Source organism: Uloborus diversus, chromosome 6, assembly GCF_026930045.1.
Source record: "Uloborus diversus isolate 005 chromosome 6, Udiv.v.3.1, whole genome shotgun sequence".
Lineage (NCBI taxonomy): Eukaryota > Metazoa > Arthropoda > Arachnida > Araneae > Uloboridae > Uloborus > Uloborus diversus.
The window spans coordinates 13,892,710-13,915,162 of NC_072736.1; the positions used below are offsets into that span (position 1 = coordinate 13,892,710).

At 32.7% G+C, this 22,453-nt stretch overlaps 2 protein-coding genes across 2 annotated transcripts in view; one reads left to right on the plus strand and one right to left on the minus strand.

The window, feature by feature from the left end:
• LOC129223729 (tyrosine-protein phosphatase 1-like) overlaps positions 1 to 20,444 on the plus strand; it is a 35,565-nt gene extending 15,121 nt beyond the window's left edge. Inside the window, exons 3-13 of the mRNA XM_054858083.1 lie at positions 1,741 to 1,831; positions 4,396 to 4,472; positions 6,590 to 6,669; positions 7,573 to 7,759; positions 8,641 to 8,865; positions 10,089 to 10,163; positions 11,974 to 12,145; positions 12,612 to 12,830; positions 14,559 to 14,711; positions 16,353 to 17,431; positions 18,924 to 20,444. Of these exons, the coding sequence (XP_054714058.1) occupies positions 1,741 to 1,831; positions 4,396 to 4,472; positions 6,590 to 6,669; positions 7,573 to 7,759; positions 8,641 to 8,865; positions 10,089 to 10,163; positions 11,974 to 12,145; positions 12,612 to 12,830; positions 14,559 to 14,711; positions 16,353 to 17,431; positions 18,924 to 19,547 (2,982 nt within the window). The 3' untranslated portion in view covers positions 19,548 to 20,444. The remainder of the gene's footprint in view (positions 1 to 1,740; positions 1,832 to 4,395; positions 4,473 to 6,589; positions 6,670 to 7,572; positions 7,760 to 8,640; positions 8,866 to 10,088; positions 10,164 to 11,973; positions 12,146 to 12,611; positions 12,831 to 14,558; positions 14,712 to 16,352; positions 17,432 to 18,923) is intronic.
• LOC129223730 (tubulin-specific chaperone E-like) overlaps positions 1 to 22,453 on the minus strand; it is a 310,220-nt gene that overhangs the window by 160,102 nt on the left and 127,665 nt on the right. The gene's annotated exons all lie outside the window — the stretch shown is intronic.

The window sequence follows — 22,453 nt, forward strand, 5'->3', positions numbered from 1 at the left end:
ATACACTTTGGCGAGAAACAGCTAAAAATTAGTTAAAATACCACAAAAAGGTTGCTATTTAAGCGATTGTTCATATAAACCTGCTTAGAATTTTATGTTATAAGTAAATTTTGTTTTAAACAGAGAAACAAATTTTATATCTTAAAATTCGAATTTTCGTGAAATTTTCGATGTTTTTGTGAAGCTACGTGATTTTATTACTTGGTTTTTTTGAAAGTACCTATTTCAAAACAAGATTTTTGTGAAGGTACCGAAAAACATTATCAAAATCAGCCTATATTGGGCCCTGCTGACGTACCTTGTACTATACTCCAGATGTAAGGCTACTATAAACAGCACTCGGAGATGTCCTCCTGAGCATCCGTGGTATTTTTGCGTGGGTCCTGGTGCTTCCTTTCTATTTGAGGGTGACATGAGAGATCAAACTGCTTTGACTCTCCTGAGCACAGGTCATCTAAAAACCCTCAGATTTTCCCATGGTAATAAGACTTTCCCAGTTTGTACCAAATGTCATAGTGAAGAGACCACTACACAACATCTGATTTTTTGTGTTGGTTTGGTATGCGAGGATCTACTGAAGAGACCTGCTTCTGTCTTGAAATTGTTTATAGCACCCAACATTCTGTTTGCTGCTTGCTGTACTGCTCGGATGACTTAACTTAAAATCCTGACTGAGTAAGACACCCACACTGACAACTGTTTTTTCTTTGCTTAAAGATAGATCTGTGTGTAAAATATCTTACATGCTTAAAAGTAAGAAAAACAAAGTTAAAAACGCCACAAATTTGCCAATTACAGCAGAAACGTGTTTCGGCGTTACCGGAAACGCCTTTTTCAATACAAAAAGTAATGAGCTTATGGATGAAAAGACAGCCAACAAAAGCTTGTTTCTGTTTATTTTATTTTGTGGTGTTTTTTTTTTCTTCCATTCAGATTTTCCTTTCTTGCGGTTCACGGTTCCAGACATTTTCTTTTTGTTTAAGCTAGCTTCGGCTTAATTTTTATCCAATTGAATTCTTTCTTTCTCGGCTCCGTACCTAAAAGAAAGCTCTTGGTCTTTGCTTGCATTCCTATTGTTTGCTGATCGGTTTATAATTTTCTCATTGGTGTTTGGCTAATCCGCTATTTTTATCTTAAGCTGCATGCTTATCTGCTCTTATCTGGCTTTTATCGGATGTCTTTTCATCCATAAGCTCATCACTTTTTGCATTGAAAAAGGCGTTCCCTGTAACGCCGAAACACGTGTCTGCTGTAATTCGCAAATTTGTGCTTTTTTTAACGCTGTTTTTCTTACTTTTCTGTTCAGCACAAAGGTATTTATTTATCTTACCTCACATGCTTATTTCCATGACCTAGATCCCACTTGATGGTATATAAGGTTCCGTACAGTCACACCTGCTTCAAAAATAAATAATTATTATTTTAAATACATTTTTTTACAAATATGTATTTAAATAATGCAATGTTTTTTTTTTTTTTTGAAAACTTATTAATAAAAATTAATATTCACAGTTTAAAATTTACAAGTTCAAGTGCAAATATATCGTCACCCCAGAGCAAGAGTAAATCATCTTACTGTTATTCCTGGGTTTTCAATGTCTTACTGTTGCTCTGAGGGGAAGATATGTAAAAATGTCACATTCAAGTAAATGGTTTCAGCTTGCTCTAATTTTGCATATTTAACAAACTTTTCCCCTTTGCAATAAAGTTAATCTTTGAAAATGGTAATTGTTTTTATAGGCCAAAGGAAAAGGCCAAGAAGTATTTGATGAAGCTAGCAAACACCTTGGACTTTTAGATGCAGAGCTTTTTGGATTAGCATTCTATCAAGGTAGCAGTTTATTTCTCAGATAAAAGGTTTTTTTAGTTGTGTAAAGATTTTAAGTATTAACAAAAAATTCAGCTTTTATAAATTGCTTTCTAAATGTGAAAATGTTTTGAAAAGGCTCAATATTATGTCTAAATTTTAGATTTGGAAAATCAACGTTTTTTTTCACTTGAAAACCAGACAAAATATTGCAGTTTTTTACATTAATTTTGATAAGTCTTAATGCTTGTTCATTATTGAATTGAATCATATATGACTAACTTGGTGCAAGTTTGGAAATTTTGCCGGCAAACAGATATTTTTGCCAGGACACTGGAAAAAACCTTGCTAAAAATGGAAAAAATCAGCAGCAATGAAGAAATGGCAAAAACCCAATTACAAATTAAGTTGCATTGAATTATGTTAATTAAGGAATTGTAATGATATAAATAACACGCTGTTCATAAATGTTTCAATTATAAATTTTATTGTTAATTATATTAATTTATAAATTGAAACAAATCATATAAAAGTAATAGCTAGGGTTTTTTAAACTTCAGCTACAACATATTGAAATTGTGAAATCGTTTGGATTCCCCCCCCCCTCCCCCTTGATTCCATTGAAATTTTTAAACTATTTTTGATAGAAGTAGTGGAGCAATATAGAGAAAAATTAGTACTTATTTTTCTCACTAAAGGTATACCTTTTTTCTCAAGCGTAAATTAATATCTGAAAAAGGACAGAAAAACTACCTGCATATCTCTAGTTCTGTAAAACAATCAGTCAGCTTTACCTAAAAAGTTAACAGCTGTTTTTCTGTCTAAAATGCAAATTGTTTGTGATATTGTTTTTGATGTTTATTAGCCTTAATGTCATAACAGTGTTAGTAACAGGACATTAAGTCTCGCAAATTACTTCGTATACCAATATCATTGCTCATAAAGAATTTTATTCTGAACTGCATTTCTCTACTTAAAATCTGACAGATTCAAGCCTTTTTTTAATTAATTAATTTTTTTTTTCAGTTTAAAACACTCATTCCAATTCAAAAATTGGTTTGCAGACCTTCTTAAGAATCTGGGACAGGATCACCAAGATTACCGTCTGGTGATTACCACCCCGATCTTAGAATACAATACTGGGCTAAACAGGGAGGTGTAAAGGGCTTTGGGAAATTGCAAGGGAGGGGCGATTGCCCTTACTTTGAGCGACCCTACATCAGCAATTTTTCCAATTTGGAAGTCCTAAAACGCAAGTGTAGACCATCTTTGATGACATTAATGAACGAAATGGGATTCGAATCTCCCTCCCGCAAAATCTTGAAGTTTCAGAAAGGCAGTTTCAGACTATCTTTGGTGATGTTAAGAGGAAGAGGCTGAAGGCCTTCCCTCAGACATTTTTCAAAATTTAAGCCTTAAAGATGCATTATAGACATATCTGGTAGAGTTAGGAGAAAGAAGGGGTTCTGCAACTTTCCTCCGGTAATTTTTCGAACCTGAAGTTCCAAAAGGTGCAATTTTAGATGAACTTAGATGATGTTGGGGAGAGGGGATTTCGAGACATTCCCCTGTATTATGAATTATTATGAAATTGAAATTCTAAAGCGTAATTTTGTAATACCTCTTTTAACTTAAAAAGGAAGGAATAGATTCAGAGGCCTCCTTGGATAATCCTCGATATTTTAGCTGTTTTAGAATTTAGATAAGAATCATGCTTCCATCTCCCCCCCCCCAAACATGTATAAATCAGAGGCATAGTAAAAGGTAAGTTTTAAAAAATAAATTGTCTCCTCCTTGAAAAATTTCTAGATCTGTCCTTGGGAAATTGAAACCAAGATCACCTTATTTCGGTTACACTTTAGTTATAAATGAGATTAAAACAAACTGGTTATGGGGATACCAAGTTAGTCCAAACACTCTAGCTGAATGTTGCAAAACTACAACAATGAACCGGGTCGACGAAGGGCCATGTCAGCCTGGTCATGGGAGCCAGACTCAGAAGTAGTATAAGTTTGACAAGTTTTATGAGGTGAGTGGGGCCTGATGATCAATCTAACAAGGGCAATCTTGGCTCTCGGTTCCCATAACAATGAATAATAGTCTGAAGTTGAGGGTAATAATCAAAGTTTAAATTTTAATTTCTAAATCTTTGAGAATGGCAGAAAATTATTATTATTGGAGAGTTTCAATTTCAGTTGTCATCAGAATACAAATTCTTCTCCAATGGTCACCACAACACAATGATGGAAATCAGAGAAAATAGTAATTTCTGGAAGGGAGGAAAAAAATTAAACTATTTGAGCCATTTTTACACAATAATTTGCGGGTGTGTAAAATGTCTGTCTGTGTTATATGTGGTTTTGTAAGAATTGGTTCAATGATTTTACATAAATTGGCCCTTACTTGAACCTCCTCAAGAACAGTTTTGTGCACCCCCCCCCCCCTCCACCAAAAGAAAAGAATAGTATGCAACTGTACAAAAAGTACAGCAGGCATACCCTTTATGTGGGTATGCCTGTTTTTTGACTAAGACATCAGTTTTGCTTGCTATTTTTATTTCCTTGAAATATTTTTTTGTTTCATTATAGATGGTGATTATATTTTTGTGGATCTAAATTTAAGAGTCTCTAAATATGCTGTAAAGAGTTGGAAAACACATAGTAATGTAAGCATTATTATTATTTTGAAATTATTGATATGTTTTTTTAGTTTATCATGATTTTTTTTTTCCAATTTTCCAACGTATAGAAACATAAATACTATAAAATGTTGATCTCAGATTGAAAAAAAAAGCAGGAAGGAAAAACAAAGTTTTCTTTGCCTTGACAACGTGGAGAAACTACTAAAACTGAGATTCTTATCAAACTGAGTAATTTGTTTATTTATTAAAGTTAATATTGATGCTTGTGGTACAAAATATATTGTGAAGATTGCCTGGGGTCTTTCTTTTGCAGCATGTTTCTGCACGTGTTACAGTACTTCAGAACAGTAAGGCCAGTAACGCTACATGATAGTGTAAGTTTCACAGGAAGATTAAAAACCTAAGCAGTGCAAAATGACGCACTTTGGTGCAATTTCCTCAATTTGAATTTATTTTTTTTGTGCTCAAACCTGTGCGACTTCGCTTTTTTTCTTTTTTTTTCCACCCCCCCCCCCCTTTTTTTCGCTCGTTGGAAGCCAAGGTTGGCACCTTCTTGTGGGACCCAGTCTGCCCCTGAACATAAACATCTTCTGTAGACACTTTGTAGAGATCAGGATGGAGTCATTAACATTGAGATTGTGTGTTGTGTAAAAGATTCTATTTTCAACTAATGACTTACTTGCACATTTAAGCATATGTATGCATCTCGTAAACCCCAGTTATAGGGATGTGTCGTTCACTAACAAATTATTCCAAAAGGCCAACTTCTTAAAATGATCAGCGCTGCGCACTCTCTTAAAAAAATGGACAGTCATTCTTTTAAACAATATTTACTTTATAGTTCTCTCCCATTTAAATTTTGTAATTTATTTTCTAACATCTTTTGATAAAACTCATTTTATACATATTATTTTTTTTTCTCATGTGACAAATACTTGGAGATAAGATATTTAGAAATAATGCACTATTTGACACAAGCTCTTTTTTTTTCTAGTCCAGAAAATGTTTTATGGAACAATATTCGGTGATTTTTCTAAAGAAATTTTCTAATGTTATCTTAACTTAATTATTTTTTTCAATTAAATAAAATTTAATCAATCAATTTTATACATTATTGGAATCAAACCTGTGACCTTTCAAATGAAAGACAGGTGTCAAGTCTTACCTAGTCTCCACTCGGGTCACCAAGTTACACCATCTTAAAAAATAAACTGTAATTGCTTAGAATAGCTTAACCTAAATGCACTATTTTTTTATTTAGTTTTTGTCGGCATATTTTCTTACTGTTTCTTAATTTTACTTGCTTTTCCTTAAATGATTATTACTCATCCAATGAAACATTTTTAATGTATATATGAGTAACTCTCTCAAATAGGTAACCTACATTTTTTTTTGAAAGAAACTAAGTCGTCCAAATGAATGAGCTCAGTGAGCGGTTTAAAAAAAGAATGATCCTCTGATGATCACATCATTTAAAAGAACAACATTGCTAATCTCTACTCGTTTACTTTAAAAAAAAAATGAAAATGAAGTTAGCAAAACTATATTTTACACAGTTTTAATGCCTGCAAAAGTAATTTTAATCGAATATTTGATATTTCTGATAAATTTACTTGCACATTTAAAGCTTTGGGTGGCATGACATTTGTACCAGAAGTATTTTGTCTTTTGAAGATTGATGAGAAATGTCAACCTCTTGAAGATTCTTCCTTCTTCAGATCCAAGGACTGATGCTTCAGCAGTTGGTAGTTCTAAGCCAGTCAAGTTTCAAACTGACACCTAAATGCAAAATGTTTCTTTTGAAACTGCTAAGCAGTGAAGTTCCCATCAATTTTTCAGAGGGTATACTCTCAGTAATCAGTTATGCACAATATGTGTATGCAATCATATACATAATATGTCATAATATGAAAATTTTTGAAGCTTGAGGTTATACGCTATATGTATAAAAATAGTTTGAGAGTATACAGTGTATATGGAGTATACCCTATGGGAACACCTTTGCTGCTAAGTCTTACCGAGGTCAAAAGGTTAATATATATTTAAAAAATGCATGAAAAGGAATTTCTTAACTTTCGTAATTTTGTTCTTTTTTAAAAAAGCAAAAATGTTGATGAGTAAAAATTTATTTTTTATTTTAGGGTATTGGAGGTGATGGACAGCCTCTGCTGATTCTACACATGAGGATTAAGTACTATGTGGACTGTCATCTTTTAATTAAGTATGTTTAGATGTTTTATGAATCCGGCATTTAAAACTGAATTAAAACGAAAATTTAATATTTTATTTTTCTTGGTCCTCAGAACCAGCAAATACTCAAAGTGTGATCTACACGCAATAATACTGCATTTAAACATATTTAAGGAAACAAAGTTTACCTGAAAAATAGTATTTGTAATTTCACGTACTGAATTTCAAATTTACATGTCTTAGTAACTAAGTTCAAGCAGAGTAATCCTTACATATTTGTTTTTATACATACAGTTGGTTCTCTGTTTAAGACGCTCTATTTAACGACAATCTCTATTTAAAGATGATTTCACTGTCCTGGATGCTCCACTGTAGCTTTAGATGCATTCTATTTAAGGATAATTGTTTGTGTTCCCTTAAAAGTCATTAAATAGAGAATTAACTGTATATTTTTGAATTGTGCACTAGTGAGTACGCATTTATTGTCTGTTTCCTAGTTCTTAGATAAATTATTATTACAATTTTCTAAATTTACTGCTGTATAATTTTTTTTCATGACTTAGAGCAAGTTGGGTCTCAAAATTTAATGTTATAACATTTGCAGTTAATGAATCATGAGGCAGTGAGAAGCAAAAGGATATAAGTGGCAAAATTAAAAATTTAGAGGTAACCAATACAAATTGGCAGGTGAATCTCTGCTCTGTCTTGAGGCAAGAGATAGTATTAGTAGCCCTGATAAGTTCTACTTTACAGCATGATTTAGAGAAACTTTTCAATAAAAGTCTACCTAAGACCTTATCTTTAAATGTTTTTACTCAAAATTTGAAAATGTCCTCTTATGTCACTTTGCTTTTCACTGCCTCATTTGAACTAATGAAATTATTGTTATGAAAAAAATAAATAATAATAAAATGAATGTTTTGCTTCTTTGCAGTGAAAAGGTTGTTCGCCATCATTACTACCTTCAACTGAGAGAAAATGTAAAAAATTATTCCCAATCCATTAGTGAAGAAAAATCCTTTTTGTTGGCTGCCTTAGCTTTGCAAGCTGATCTGGGAAACTATGATAAAGAAAAACATAAAAATCGTTATTTTGAAATAGGCAATTATTTTCCAGCTTGGGTAAGCCTAATATTATTATCATTCCTATTGATAAACATTACATTGCCTTTTTAAAATATTGAACATGTCAAATGTATATTATGTAACAAATATTACTTAAATTTGGGCCCTCTTAATATCAATGCATAATTTTTACTGTGTAAAAATTGTTTTTTCTTTTTAAAATATTTGTGTTGCAAACTTTTTTAGAAGTTTAACAAAAAATTACCAAAAAAAAAAAAAAAAAGATTCAGCCACACTGTTAAAATGTCCAATTGCTAGCTGCATTTTTAGACTAAAAATTTTGATTTGACGCTTAGATTTGAACTGCCCCCCCCCCCAAAAAAAAGAAAAAAAAACCACTAAAAGCACGCCCACCTAAGAATTTCAAGCTGCAGTCTGTTGCCATGACCCCTCCTTACATCTAACCCCCCTGGGGTAAGCCACACTGTTAAAAATGTCCCAATTGCTAGCCTGCATTTTTAGACCTAAAAATTTTGATTTGACGCTTAGATTTAAACTGCCCCCCCTCCCCCCAAAAAAAAAGACAAAAAAAAAACTCTAAAAGCACCCCACTAAGAATTTCAAGCTGCAGTCTGTTGCCATGACCCCTCTTACATCTAACCCCTGGGGTAAGTCCCTGGGTTAATTAAAGCTCTGTGTAAAACCAAAGCAGGTTCAACTTATTGAAACAATATTTTGTGGATATCAATGTCATGAACATAAATTAATTGAAACTATTGAAAGAGAGATAAGGTAATAGATATATTCAAAAAAAAGTTGCAAAGTTCATTATTTTAGCAGTTAGTGACTGAAGAAATAACACTCTCAAATTTTCAGCCTATTTTTCTGATGTAATCTGGGAGATTTTTTTATATATATAAGCTATCTTTTCCTTACAGATCATAACGAAAATTGGAGAGGATTTCATTGTTCGCAATGTTCCCGCTTTGCACAAGGACAATGCAGGCTTAAGCCGTGGTGAAGCTCAGGTTGGATATATAAAAGAAGCTTCTGATATAACAGCTCCACATAATATGCATTTTTATAGGATGAGGCGGAAGAGAGGAAAAATTTGGAACTTTCTGTGGCTTGGAATAAGAGATAGTGGAATCCACATATATGAGGTGGGTGTTTTTAACTAGTATGTGCTATGTTTGTGATGTATTTTAATTTTTGTGTGCTTCAATCAACAGGCATTTTGTGACCAAATCTGAGTCAAATTTAAACCCTAACAGTAATCAATTAAAAAATACTAATCATTTAAATTATTTATTTGACTATGAAAACAAAAGCTTTAATATAAAATAAAATTGTGGAGCAAGAAAGTTTATTTCTAGGTTCTGCGAAACATTCTCATCATTTCTTTACTCTTAATGTCATCAAGAGAGGGCCCTAAAGGCTCTCCTTACCTTATCAAATTTGTTTATCTCCCTTCCACACTTTTTATTTCAGTGTTTTTTAAATTGCTATAACTTTTATGTGCACAACTGCTTTTCTGCCATTTTTGCTCCGAAAACTACACTACCGGAGCCAACCAAGTTAGATTCCAATTTTTTTGTGTAGAATAGATATGTAGATAATTATTACATATGAAGTCCAAGTTCTACATATGTTGAAGATGAGGAAAGAATATATTTGCTAATTTATGTATAATATTAACTGTGAAACAGTTGCATTCACGAAACATTTAGTCTAAACTCTCTCCAAGTAAGCCAAGTTTTTTCATGCTAGTGAGCATTGTGCACATTCATAATATATATCGAGTGATATATATCACTGAACCCTGGTGCACATTGAAGCAATCCCTGCCAGAGAATTTGAAAATGCACTTTTTCATACATTTAAAATATGAGTTAATATTGCAGTTGTATTAGAACAAAAAACATGGTGCCTTGTAATTTATTTTCCTTGTTTTCTTTGTCGCTTCACTGAAAGCATCCTGTTTTCAGCTATCAGAGCAGTTCCTTAAATATAATTCAGAAAACACTTTGCGTTTCCTGGTTTTTATTCGTTATTCATGTTTTTGCTCGTCATTCTCATTTAAGGAAGGTCCTATGAGTTGTCATTATGAGATAATGTGGTAGCAAATTCTTAATTTTTTATAAAAAGACATTCATAAAATGCTTATCTAAAACCTTGCTACTGTCATTTCTTCTGAATTCTATTTCTGAAGTTTTTGTATCTATCAAAAATCTTACGAGGAAAAAAAATAGTTTTAGAATTGAGCTTCATTCTGCTTTCTTCACCAAAATATGAATTGTGCGACATTCTGTAACCACTAGAAAATGTTTTTTTTTTTCTTTCCGTTGCCGAAAAGTTTTTCAAATTATTATTTATATAATTGCAGGTTAAAGAACCAGAAAAGACCAAATCCTTGTTATCAACATTTCTGTGGTGTGATATTGCAAAACTGCATTTTGAAGTATGTATTTGAAATTATTAATTTTAATATTTATGTATTACTGCATAAGTAAAACATGAAAAAAATGGTATACAGTAGAACCTCAATTATCCAAGCTAATTGGAACCACTAGCGCCTCGGATGTCGGAAATCTTGGTTAATAGAAACTTAGTACAGTCGACTCCCGCTACAACGCTATCCGACTTACGCGAAATGTCTATAATGCGATTTTTTCACCAGTAAAGAATTTTAGACCTAACGCGAATTCCTGGCGCAAAACAAAAATTTTCGGAAAAGGAATCGTGGTGTGAAAGTATCGGCTTTGTTAGTGGCTACTAAATTTTTCTTTTCGTGAATGTACCTTTATCCCTTTAGCATCACTGAGAGCGGAATTTCCCATACCGTTGCTTATACAACTAACTACTCCTCATTTTCCATTTATTTTTTTCATTCTAAATGTGAAAGTTGATGAAATATAATGACGCCTAAGAGCGCTGTTTCATCTAAAGTTTGTGAAGATAGAAAGAAAAAGAGAAAGTTTCTGACAATTAAAGAGAAGCTTAAGTTTATATGCTTGAGCAACTATAAAATGCGTCGAAGACAGCACATTTGGTATGAGTGAATCTTCCATTTGTACAATTAAAAGTCAAAAACAGGAAATCCGTAAAAGTTGACCTAGTAGCATCTAAGCAAAATGCAAAAATTATGAAAATGGAAGCTGCTCTTATATTGTGAATTTAAGAAATCATTAAGAGGGGTTTTGTCATAGATGGAAACGTTATAAAAGAACTAGTGAAGCAACTGTATTGTATATTTAACAATATATAAGGATAACGGTTTGATCACACAGCATACATCTTAATTTTCCTAAGTTAAAATTATCATTACTGGATCTACTATACATTACAACTATAGTTCATTTGTTTTTGTTCTACATACTGTACGTACCATAGTGACTTATTTTATACCTTTCTTTCCCATTAATCATTGATTCTGTGCATTGTAGAAGCATTTTCTGTGTAATAAAACGTTATTTTTTAAAAAAATACAAATAAAAACTCAGTTTTGTATTTAAGAAACAGTAATGTTTAGTTAAGAAATGGTTTTTAACAGTTTGAGGTAGTCTTCACAAGTGTCTAAAATAATTGGATATGCTTATAAAAGTTTTTACACATACCCTTTTCTACAACGCGAAATTTCAACTTACGTGAGTGGTCTTGGAACGCATCCCTCGCGTAAGTCGGGACTCGACTGTATAAAAACTCGTCAGGAGCGCAATTTTTTTAAATGTATAAATTAAAAATACAATAGAATATTTTTAAAAGATGAAAATAAATGCATTAAAAGCAATGTTTCACCGTTAAAAACTAAAATAGAAAATAACTTGTAGCAAGGTTTAACACTTTAAGGTTTAGAAATGGAAAGAAGAGAAATAAAAGAAAGAGGGGGGAAAGTTAATCTGAATATCAATTTTCTTCATAAACATGTTAGTTACATTTCATTTTCCTTTTTAATTTGATTACTTAAAAATGCAGGAAAATATTCCTAGTTTTTTGTGAAAGCCAACTTATTTCAAGTTTCCTGCCCCTTGCAGCATATTTCGTTTCAAATACTTTATAGGGAATCGCTTTTAATTCTAAGGGTAACGATTGCAAACAAGAAAATTGTTCATTATTTAGTAAAATAAATAAAAAAGGAAATATTAGTTTGATTTTTCCTGTATGAATTTTTTCATGAAGTTTTTCAATTAACATTTTTCAAAATTAATGTTTTCAAATTATTTTGATTTACACTGAATGGGAGTTTATAGTAATATACGTTCTTTTTTTAGAAAAAGAAGTTCGAAATTTTGTCTGAGGGCAGTCCAGAATGTAGAAGGTTTACTTATTTTCTCCAAAGTGAAGATTTGGCTAAACATTTACTCTGGATATGTAAAACAACTCACCATTTTCACATGGCTAATCAAAATCGAGTCGCAGACCTGAAACAGCTGGAAATAGATGGTAAATTGAATTTTAGTTTTTCTTATTAAGAAAGCTTTTAATTGCTTTGTATTTAATTAGTGGTGAATGTAGTAGAAAGAAAGCTTGTATCAAATTAAAATTCTTTGATGTATCAGAGAAATAGTAACTGATATTAATATGTAACACTTGTTTGTGAATTTTAAGATCATTCAATGTTGTTTTGGTTATAAAAAGGACCCTTTTACCCGACATTAACATGTATGTCGCAAAAGTTAGTTATTCATTCCAATCGTAAGTTCTTTTGGTTGTTGGCAAAAGTTCTTAGAATATGTATTTTAAGGTGATCTCAGGTTCAATGAAATGACATCCAGCTCCAATTCGGTACACATACTTTTTGTCTCAAGAACCTTTTTCACATTAAGCAGTGTTTTTCAAGAAGTCATAAAATTTCATTTAAAATATAAATATATATTCTTTTTTTTTCAAAGTGTTTTTTGTTTTTCAGGGGGTAAACCATATCGTGAAGCTTACATTTATACTGATAAATGGGATCAAGCATGGGAAAAGAAACAAAATACTTTGTCAAAAAGCAGATCAAAATTAAAAGTGGAAAACTCCGCTGTCAATTTTAATGGGAATGAAGAAAATTCCCTTGTAGAAAAGAGCTTGAAACCTGTAAATATGAAGATGTGTGGCATGCCTTGGAACAATGTAGATTTAGATAGTAAGTCTTGATTTTATATGAAATTATTTTTTAATTTTTTACTTAAGAGTTAAGTAACCTGTTAGAATTATATAACAAATTTAAGCGTTTTTCTGAGAGAATAGTTTACTCTAAATATTGACTGAGCCTGTGGTGGCCTGATTGGTAAGGCATCCGACTCTTAACTGAAGGCTCAGGTTTAGATGCCAGCCGATCAAAGATCCTCCATTTTCATTGGGGCACATTAAATTTGTGTTCAAATAGGCCTCCAATTTCCCAATCTAATTTAATACCTCTAGATCAGGGGTTGCTTAACTCCTGGTCTGGATCAAAAACCAAAGCTCTCTTCAAAGCCCCATCCACATGTAGTGGTAGTTACAGGGGATCCTGAAGTGTAGTATAGTTAAGTATTGACTGATGAAGTTAGTTGTTAATACGAACAAAACTTGATTCCAACTACAGTTGAGTGGCACTTACCTGAACTCCAATTAACTAAATGTCCAATTATCTTATTGCTCTTTTGAAGACGAAAATTTTACATTCTTGTCGACTTTTTTGGATGGAAAAAAAATTAATATTGGGGAAGTAGCTTAGTTATTGGCCAGTTAAGCAACCTCATAAGTATGTTTAAATTAAAAATAAATGAAACAGTTTGATCCAAGTTTAAAAAAAAAAAAGTATTTTATGGTGCTATATTAGTTTATTTATTCATTCATGTTGTTTTTAAATACGTTACTTATAATTTATCTGAATAAAATCAACACGAAAAGTAAATGTCAAATTCAGGTATTGGCTGTATTATGATAATTATTGGCAATGAGATCATATAGTTATTGGTTATGTTAAAAATATACAGTAAAATTTGCTTTAACAAAATACCAGAATGCCGTTCTAGTTTTAAATTTCTTGTCACAGAGGAGTTAACTGACCCTTTGACCCTTCCCTGAATCTGCCCTTGGAGACAAGGGAGGAGAAGAGGTAACAAAAAGTGTACCTTTTCACCTTTTTGGTTAGAATTAGTTTTTTGCAACAATATGTTTATGTAATTTAATGTGACTTATGACAACAGGGTGGTAAGATAAAGCATGACGTTTCGTGACAAAGGGAGGAGGGGTTAAGCATGTTGAATAAGTTAATGTGTTTATCTGCTGAGCATAAGATGCTAAAAGCTCATTTTTGTTGTTTTTATCTCGGTAAAATATCTGATTAATTATATTCCAAATTTTCCTGTACTTATCATATTGAAGAAATTGTTTAATTTATTCACAATTTATCTTTTCTTTTTGTCAATGTAATCAATTCTGTTTTGTCAACATCAATAATGCCTTCTACTTACCCAAACAAGCATGGTAACCTAGCAAGGTTAGCACTATTGTCTATTTTCTTCTTTCTAAGAAAATAAAAATTTACCAAAAGATCTGATAGATTATTCAACAAAGGAAAGGAAGTTTGGTTGTTTGAGAAGTGTTTTTCTTTTTTTCTTTCTGTGTCAATTTTATGGTTTTTTGTATCTACAGTTAGTGTTAGCCAACTTTTTAGGACAACCATTTTGGTGTTAATTGTTCTTCATTGTATATTCATTTGATCTTTCAATTGGAATTTAATATAAGTATAAAAACTAAACTATATTTATGCATGAATATGTTAGTAGAATAAAATATTTGTTGCCATGAAATGTTTAATGTAATGCTAATGAGTATCTCTTATTACATGTACTATGTATTTCAATTTGTTTTAATTTTTTCTCAGAGTGTAAAGTAGATAGCCAATGCATTCCTCAACATCATTCCATGGAAGTTTTACCCTTACTCAATGGGTGCAAGTTTTCATCAGACATTAAATATAAAAGTCAAAGCATTTCATGCTTTTCAGATCGTTCCTTGACACCTTATTCCCCTGCAAGTAAGCTTACTTTCTATCAAAATTATGACATTTTTATATCAATGTTCTTGTTCAGTAAAATTTGTCATTTTTCATACTAAGAAATTTTTGTTTTTCGTTATACTAGAATTTTTGTCTGTAAAAGTTAAGTGCTACTAGTTTAAAGAAAATACAGTAAAGCATCATTTGTACTTCTCCATTATATGTCATTTATATTTATACGCAAATTTCATAAAGTTCTGTTTCATTTCATTGCAAATAATGCTTTGTTTATGTGTCCAAAAAATCAGCTGTATGTTTTCCCCTCTCTAAAGTTCAGAAATTTTCCAATTGTTTGTTCGGTTTTCTACTTAGAGGAATATTTACACTGATCAAAAGTTGAATTAAGGGTAGAAAAGCTTATTTCCTTTGTCAAAACTGTGAGCATTAAGTGTAGTGAAATTAGACTGACTACAGCGCTAGTAGAAGTGAACCTGCAAAACATGTCCACAGCCTGAAGTTGAAGAAAATAAAAAGCACGTGGAGCATTTTTCCTCAAGGAAAATCTGTATTTATTATCTTTAGAGATTGCTTAAGTTGTAGAACAACATCCTTATTAATATTTTTAAAAAATTTTGAAAAATAAATATATCAGCCGCTATGATACAACGAAACGAAGTTCAATTTACGAACATGCTGGTTCCATGGAATATAAAGCATTTCCGTAACACACGAAATAGCCTAAAGGCATTTTAGAACTTTAAAATTGACATCACGTTGTATTACGACCTGCCAGGAGTAAAGAGCACTGGCAGACATCACAAATTACGACAAATTACTACATGCAACACATGACGGCTATGAGAGGTGAGAGATAGAGCGAAAAAGATCGTTCAAAGTATTTAAAGTCTTCACATGGCTTTCAAATTAAGAATATGCAAAACACAAGATGTGTTGCCAATGCAAGAAAGTTAAAGATGTGTTGCCAATCAAAAAGTAACTCAATCTAAAAAAAACTCGCGGTTGTAAGATACAATGAACTGGTGACTCGGTTCACAGAAAAGTTCATTCATTTGACTGAGTTATCGAGACCGATTGCACGAATGATGTCACAGCGTGATGCAATGTTTACATCAAAAAAACGATTGATTCTGCATGATGCAAAAACGTATTTTTAATGATTCTTTTTTTTTAATCAAATTAAGCGATTCTTTCACTTTTTGTGAAAGTTTAAATAAAAAATCTAACAAAAACACTAGCAGAAAAACATTTTAACATGTTAATAATAAATCAATATTCGCGATTAATAAATGCGCAAATGCAACCAGCATATCAGCGACTACTTTTTTTGCTGTGTGTGAAACTGCTGCCATGCACATGTACTGAATAAAAATGATATAATTACTTCAATACTGGAGAAATGCAAGGTATTTTTATATAAAAGGAATGTATGACTTAAAAATTAAACTTTTTTTTTAGTATTAAACTATTACAAAAAATATATATTTATTCAATCGCAGAAACATAACTTTTCATGTCCTTGAAACTAATGTTTGTATAAATTTGCATTAGTATGGTTAAATCCTTAAAAATCTAAGTTATTTGGCTTCAATTATGTCTTTTTTTTTTCTTTTTTTTTTTGGAAAAAAAAGGTTTTCTTAATCTTTACATGGTCTTTTACAGTAAACTGCAACAGTACAGGTCATCTTTGGAATCCGGAATCTGGAAATAGTGTTTCTACAACTCCAACATCAACTTTGATGTCAAGAAGCAGCTGCACATCAAACACTGACAGCACTTGCAGCTCACTATCCCTTACAAGTGGCTCTACTCTTAAAGTCGGCAGCAGTCTTATTTCCCAAAGCTCGAACGATGGCAGTCATTGGGTTAAGTGTGATTCTTTTGAAGAACTTCCAGTCAAAACAGCCCAGGCAGAAAAAGTCATGCACAAAGTTTGCATATCAACTTTTGTCGACAAACATGTAAGGACAGCAAGTGTGTATGATGCTGTGACAGTGCCTCTTGTAACCCCTGCAAAATCGTCACATACCTCAACCATTAATCCCAGTACTAGTTCAAATCCTACTGTCACAAAACAACTTCTGGGAATGTCATCTAGTAAAGTGGATGTGCGCAGGACTCCATCCCTTAATGTGGGTTGTGTAAGCTCAAATCAAAAACCAATTTACTCACAAACTGCTTTTGATTCTCATATTCCGTTAAGTGCTCAGAAACCAAACAGGCATTATGCTCAAAACCAAGTTTCTTCGCATGGAAGAACAACTACTAGGATTGGTGTATCGTCGCTGAGTAGAGACCAAAGACTACCTCTGACTTTGTTCAACAATCGCCGTATACTTGCATGTGGCTCGGAGCCCAATTTGTATGCTCCGATCGGCGACTGCGATCCAGAAACGTTAGTTAATGACAGCATAATGTCTCTTAAATCCCAGAGGCTTGGAAGAAATCTCAATAGTCAGAGTGAAATCAGTCTTAATATGACTGATTATGCCGTCCAGAGTCAGAACAGTACTTTTAGCTTCAAAGATTCCTTGAACTCTTCAAAAGATTCAGATCATTGCAGATCGAAAAGCAGGCAGCTGTCTTTGCCTGATGTGTATAATGAACTCGATGGAGAAACTGATTTCCCATGCATTCCCCCTCCTCCAGCATATAGAAATGAAGTGGGCTGTGCTGTGTCACCATCTGACAGTTCTGCTGAATTCATACCAAAGCAGCACTTTTCAGAAAATTCTCAAAAAGTAAGTTTTTCTTCCTTTATTTTCTAATGGATATTTCTCTACTTTGGAGCAAAAACAGTCAGTCAAAAATACCAGTTATGAGAAAAGTAGTCATCAATTTTTCTTATTTTTTTTTCTGGTTCTATCTAACTTTCACACCCAAGCCCAGGGAAATTTTGCTCATGCTACTTTAGGAATGCAGATAGAATTTTATACTTGATTAATAAAGATTTATTTTATATTTAATTACACTCTATTAAATTACAAATAAACTTAGTTGTTTCAGGTCTAATTAAAAAGACTTGGAAAAACAAAAATTATTGGATTTTGGTAGAAGTGGTTATTATAACTCAGTATTAGGGTGTTGCCTAAAATTGACTGTTGTTGCATCAAACATTTATTAATTTGTGGAAAAATTTCTGTCATAAACTAAATTTGACCAAAATGTAACATTGCTTGTACTTACTCAAGGTACTCATTTTGTTGAATGAATATTAAACTTAAAAGTCTGTCATTCAGCTAATTATAAGGATTAGGCATAGAGTAGACATCTAATAGCAGGGGTGCCACTCATCTGTCTTGTGGACAGAAATCTGTCTTTTTATGAAAACCCGAAAAGAACTTTCCATTTCATAAATAATTGGTAATCTTTAAAAAGTGGATTTTCAGAATATTTTGCCAAATAAAATTAGTATTCAAAAAAACTAAGCTAGTTTAAACTCTGGAAAATTTATGTCTTCTGATGTAGAGAAAGTATTAAATTGAAATTGCACATGCAATGATTATAAAAATAAGTCATTATATTTTATCATTCAAAGTTATTGGTAGTGTTTAAGAGTAACAATGAATTTCTTTTAGTTGATTTAAAATATTCATTTAAAAATAAGTTTTATTTTAACGACAACCAAAATTTATATCGATAGCAATATTGATACAATGCCTAGCAGCTTTAGTTGTCCTGGAGCTCAATTAATTAGAACTTAATTTTGAATAAAAAATGAACAAAAATGCTCTAGTTTAAAATATGAGTCAAGTAAAAAAATAACCAAAATAAAACACCAAGTGTCACGAAAATGCAACAGATAAGCTATTTCAAGGCTGTCAATGGCCTGAGAGTAGAACAAAACAGTAGACTGTATATTAAATGAAAAATATAATTTTATTCAAAGATGACATTGGAAAAACATTAGCAGCAATGTAAAGAAACTAAGTTACATGCTAGTTCATAGTGTTTGTTATCAAAATTAAATTTAAGAGAAATTTCATTTGTTAAAATTGCAGACTATAAGCAGAATGAATAAATATATTCAAAGGCTTAGCACCTAGGTCTACCGAAAAAGAAATGGAGCATTTAGGTTGCCAACAAAGGTTAAAGTGGAGCTCCTTCATCAGTCAAAAATTTGTTTTATTTACTCTGTTCTTTCATTGTACTCACTTCTCTATTGGTTTGCAGCTTGTGCAGTTTTCTTGTTAACACTATTTTTTAGAACTCATCATTTACATTTGTTTCCAGGTGCCTGTTAAAATTCCATTATCACGTCCCAGCAAGGAGGGGTCTGTACTACCTCAACAAGCGTCATCCGTAGATGTGTTAGATATCCAGCAACTGAGGCAGCGAAGTCGTGATTTAGACTTACCCTTGATATCTGCGCTCTGCAATGATCGGTCTCTCTTGATGTTGCCCAAAACTGTACCTACCTGCTCCAGGCAGAGGCATCTCGGAAGCAAAGATCCCTTGAGGTTCAATCGAACTACTTCTCTGCCGAACGGGGACGGGACGGACATCTTGCTTCCACACAATGGCCGTCCAATCAGCTGGCATGTGGATTCTGGACAGCTTCCCAACGTTACAGAACACGTTAAGCCTAATTCATCTTCATGGGATAATAATATCAAAAGTAGGCCTTTATGGCTTGAAGTTGGTCGAGTTGAATCGACGATTCAGTCATTGCCGCCAACGATACTGACATCTTTCAGTAAGACGCCTGTTAAGTCTCAAAAGAGTGTAAGGGATCCGCAAAGTTCTATGGATTATTACAGGTACAATGCCAATCAGATGATACCAACGAAACTCTTGGCATGCTCGCTAAATGGTATTGCAAGCAACAGATTATATCAGAAGGGCTCATCGTCTTGATCTTTGGAGGAAATTTTAGATCATCCTCTGTATATTGCTCAAACATATTTTTATGTATATAATTCTCAGCATTTTGTAAATTGTGCATTTTTTGTATTCAGAAATTTATTGTACAAAAGATTATATTTAAAGCTTAATATTTGTAAAATGTATTTTGGATGCTTTGATATTAAGGCCAGCAAATGCTAAATACCTATTATAAAGGTTACTCTTTATTAGTTCAATTAATTATTGCACTGTGTAATAGAAAGCACTTACAAAAATTACAGCCATGGCCGCCAATTGGAAAGACACGACAGGCACATGAACTTCCTAGAAATATTTAAAAAATTGTTTCTATTAAATTTTCATTCAAGGGAACTTTTAATAAATATTATGTATTAAGATAAATAAGTAAATCATCTTTAATGTAATAATAAAAAATATTTATAACAACTAATAAATGAAAGTAATTATAGGGCTATTCCACAGGCAAACGGCCATTTTCTTCTAAACATGATGGGTAATGAACAAAATTTTGTTACTTGAGAAATCGCAAACATATGTGAGATTTCTTCAGCAAAAACTTTTGTTCATTGCCTTTTAAATTTATTACTTTTTACTGAAATATGAGCTTTCTCGTGCAAGAGAAAATGGCAGCTTTTTTTCTGGAATGGCCCAATAAGAAAAGTTTGTATTGTTAATTGTTCCTATTTTTCTTAACCCACAGTTCCCATTGCTCTCTCTGCCATTTTAAACTATTGATGGCTTCTGTAATAAATGTTTTTGTCATATTGGAATTGTTATGGCTAGTTCAGTGCCTATTTTAAAGTTATATTCAATTTTATAAATTGCAAATTATCTCGTCTGAAAAATAAGAAATGTATACATAAGAAATATTTTATTAAAATGTTTTTAACTGAATAAAAAGTTTGCTTTACTTTTACTAATTAGTTGGTTTTCAGCTTTACAGACATTTCTATTTTGAATGTAGTTTCTCTGAAGTGGTTCCGCTTAAAAGTTAAAACTCTCAGGGATGTGCCAGCTGCCCCAAACTGCTCAAAAAGGCCGCTAAATGGACTTTTATGGCGCCAAAATTGGACAGACTAGCGCCAAAAGTGTGATTTTGCTTTTAATTTTGCAGTTCCTTCAGCTTATTTGGCAGTTTTTGCAGATTGTTATTAAGTTCATGCATTTGGAGCTTGTTTTAATGATTTGTTGACTTAGTCCCGATTTTTCACGCATTTCAAAATCCGATTGCATCCGCTTTTGAGAAACTCGATCGTTTTAATTTATTATGTGAATCTATTCCTTTGACTTGAAAAATTTTGTGTTGACCATTATTTTCAATCACTCTTATCTTTTTTTTTTTTTTTTTTGCAAAAAAAAAAAAAAAAAAAAAAAAAAACGGCTTGTAGTTCTTCTTGCCATGCCCACTCGAAAATGTCAATTCAGTTGCATTCAAATTTATTAGCAAATGCCGTCTGTAAAAATTAATATTGTTCACCAGTTTTTAATCTTGAGTTTTTTAAGATTTTATTACAGAAAATTGATCTCCAGTTTTGGTAACAAAATTTGGAGAATTCTAATACTCTGGTAAAGAACATGCAAACATTTCAAGTTTCTCAGATTCAGACATTTTTTCCATATTAATCCTGTCTTAAAATTTTTATTTCTAATTTATTTTTTTTCTTCACATTTTTCATATTGTTCCACATGTATTTTAAAAATTTTCTTATGACATCATTTCTCAAAATTTTTTTTCCATTGTAATTTTATTACTAATTTTGTGATTAAGTATCAAACAGTTAAAAATAGGATGTTTTAAGGTTGCCTTTGCTTGATCTTCAGATTTGTTAATCAAGTAGTCAGGGCCTGATTTGGAAGTGTGGAGGGCTCGGGGCAACGAAGGAATGGAGGCCCCTAATCAAGTTTCAAAGAGATCATATTTTCGAAAATATTCAATACTTTGATATATATCCGAATATTTTGATGTATATGTATATATCCGATGTTTTCAACCCGTGAAAGTTAGGATATTTTGTAAAAATTTTATTGTGGGGACCCCTTTGTTGTGGAGGCCCCGCCTGCCCTCCCCTAAATCCGGCCCTGCAAGTAGTTCAGTATATAACATACAAGCAGTACCTGCACAGCGATTCCTGTGCTATAATGGAAGTTCGTTGAATAAAAAAAATGCCCCCCCCCCCCTCCCGCCGAGCACATTGTGCCCAAAGTTCCCGGCAGCAAATTTTGAAACCCTCTTAATTACATTGCATTGGCGAAATTTGAAAGCTGCCAAAATGGTTGGTGAGAATTTCGCAGTGCTGCTCTTTGCGGGAGCTGCGCGAGCAGAGCCAGCCTTAGCACATGCGGGGCCCAATCGGAGAAATCTGGTGGGGCCCTTTACAGAATGGTAGTACAAATGCAAAAAGTGCCGACCGATTTTTCTGATTCGAGCAAGGGAAACTGCCGCAATTATCCGTCTTCCTTCAAATTTCTATATCACCACTGGCGTAACTACGTACCGCACCGCCTTGCAACGCGGTGGGGCCCAGAGTCGGAAGGAGCCCAAAAATTTTTTGAGCTTTGTTTTCATTCAATTTTATAAAAAATTTTCGTAAATCAAACTTAGTTTGAAAAGCTTATATAGGTTATGGGACCTCCTTGAACCTCAGAACCTATCGACGTGGACCTCCGATTAAGATATCGGGGGCCCTTTTGTAGCCAAACATTACAATTTTGGCCATTTTTTTCAAACATTTTCAGTCAATTTGGGGCTTCTAAATTGCAGGGACCCAAGGCCACGGCCTATTCAGTAATCGGCCCATAAGTGGAAAAAAAGGGCCAACATACCACCTTCCATGTTCCATGTGCGAAAACTAAACCTTGGCACGGAGCAAAAAGTGGAGAGGAAAATCCCTGCAAAA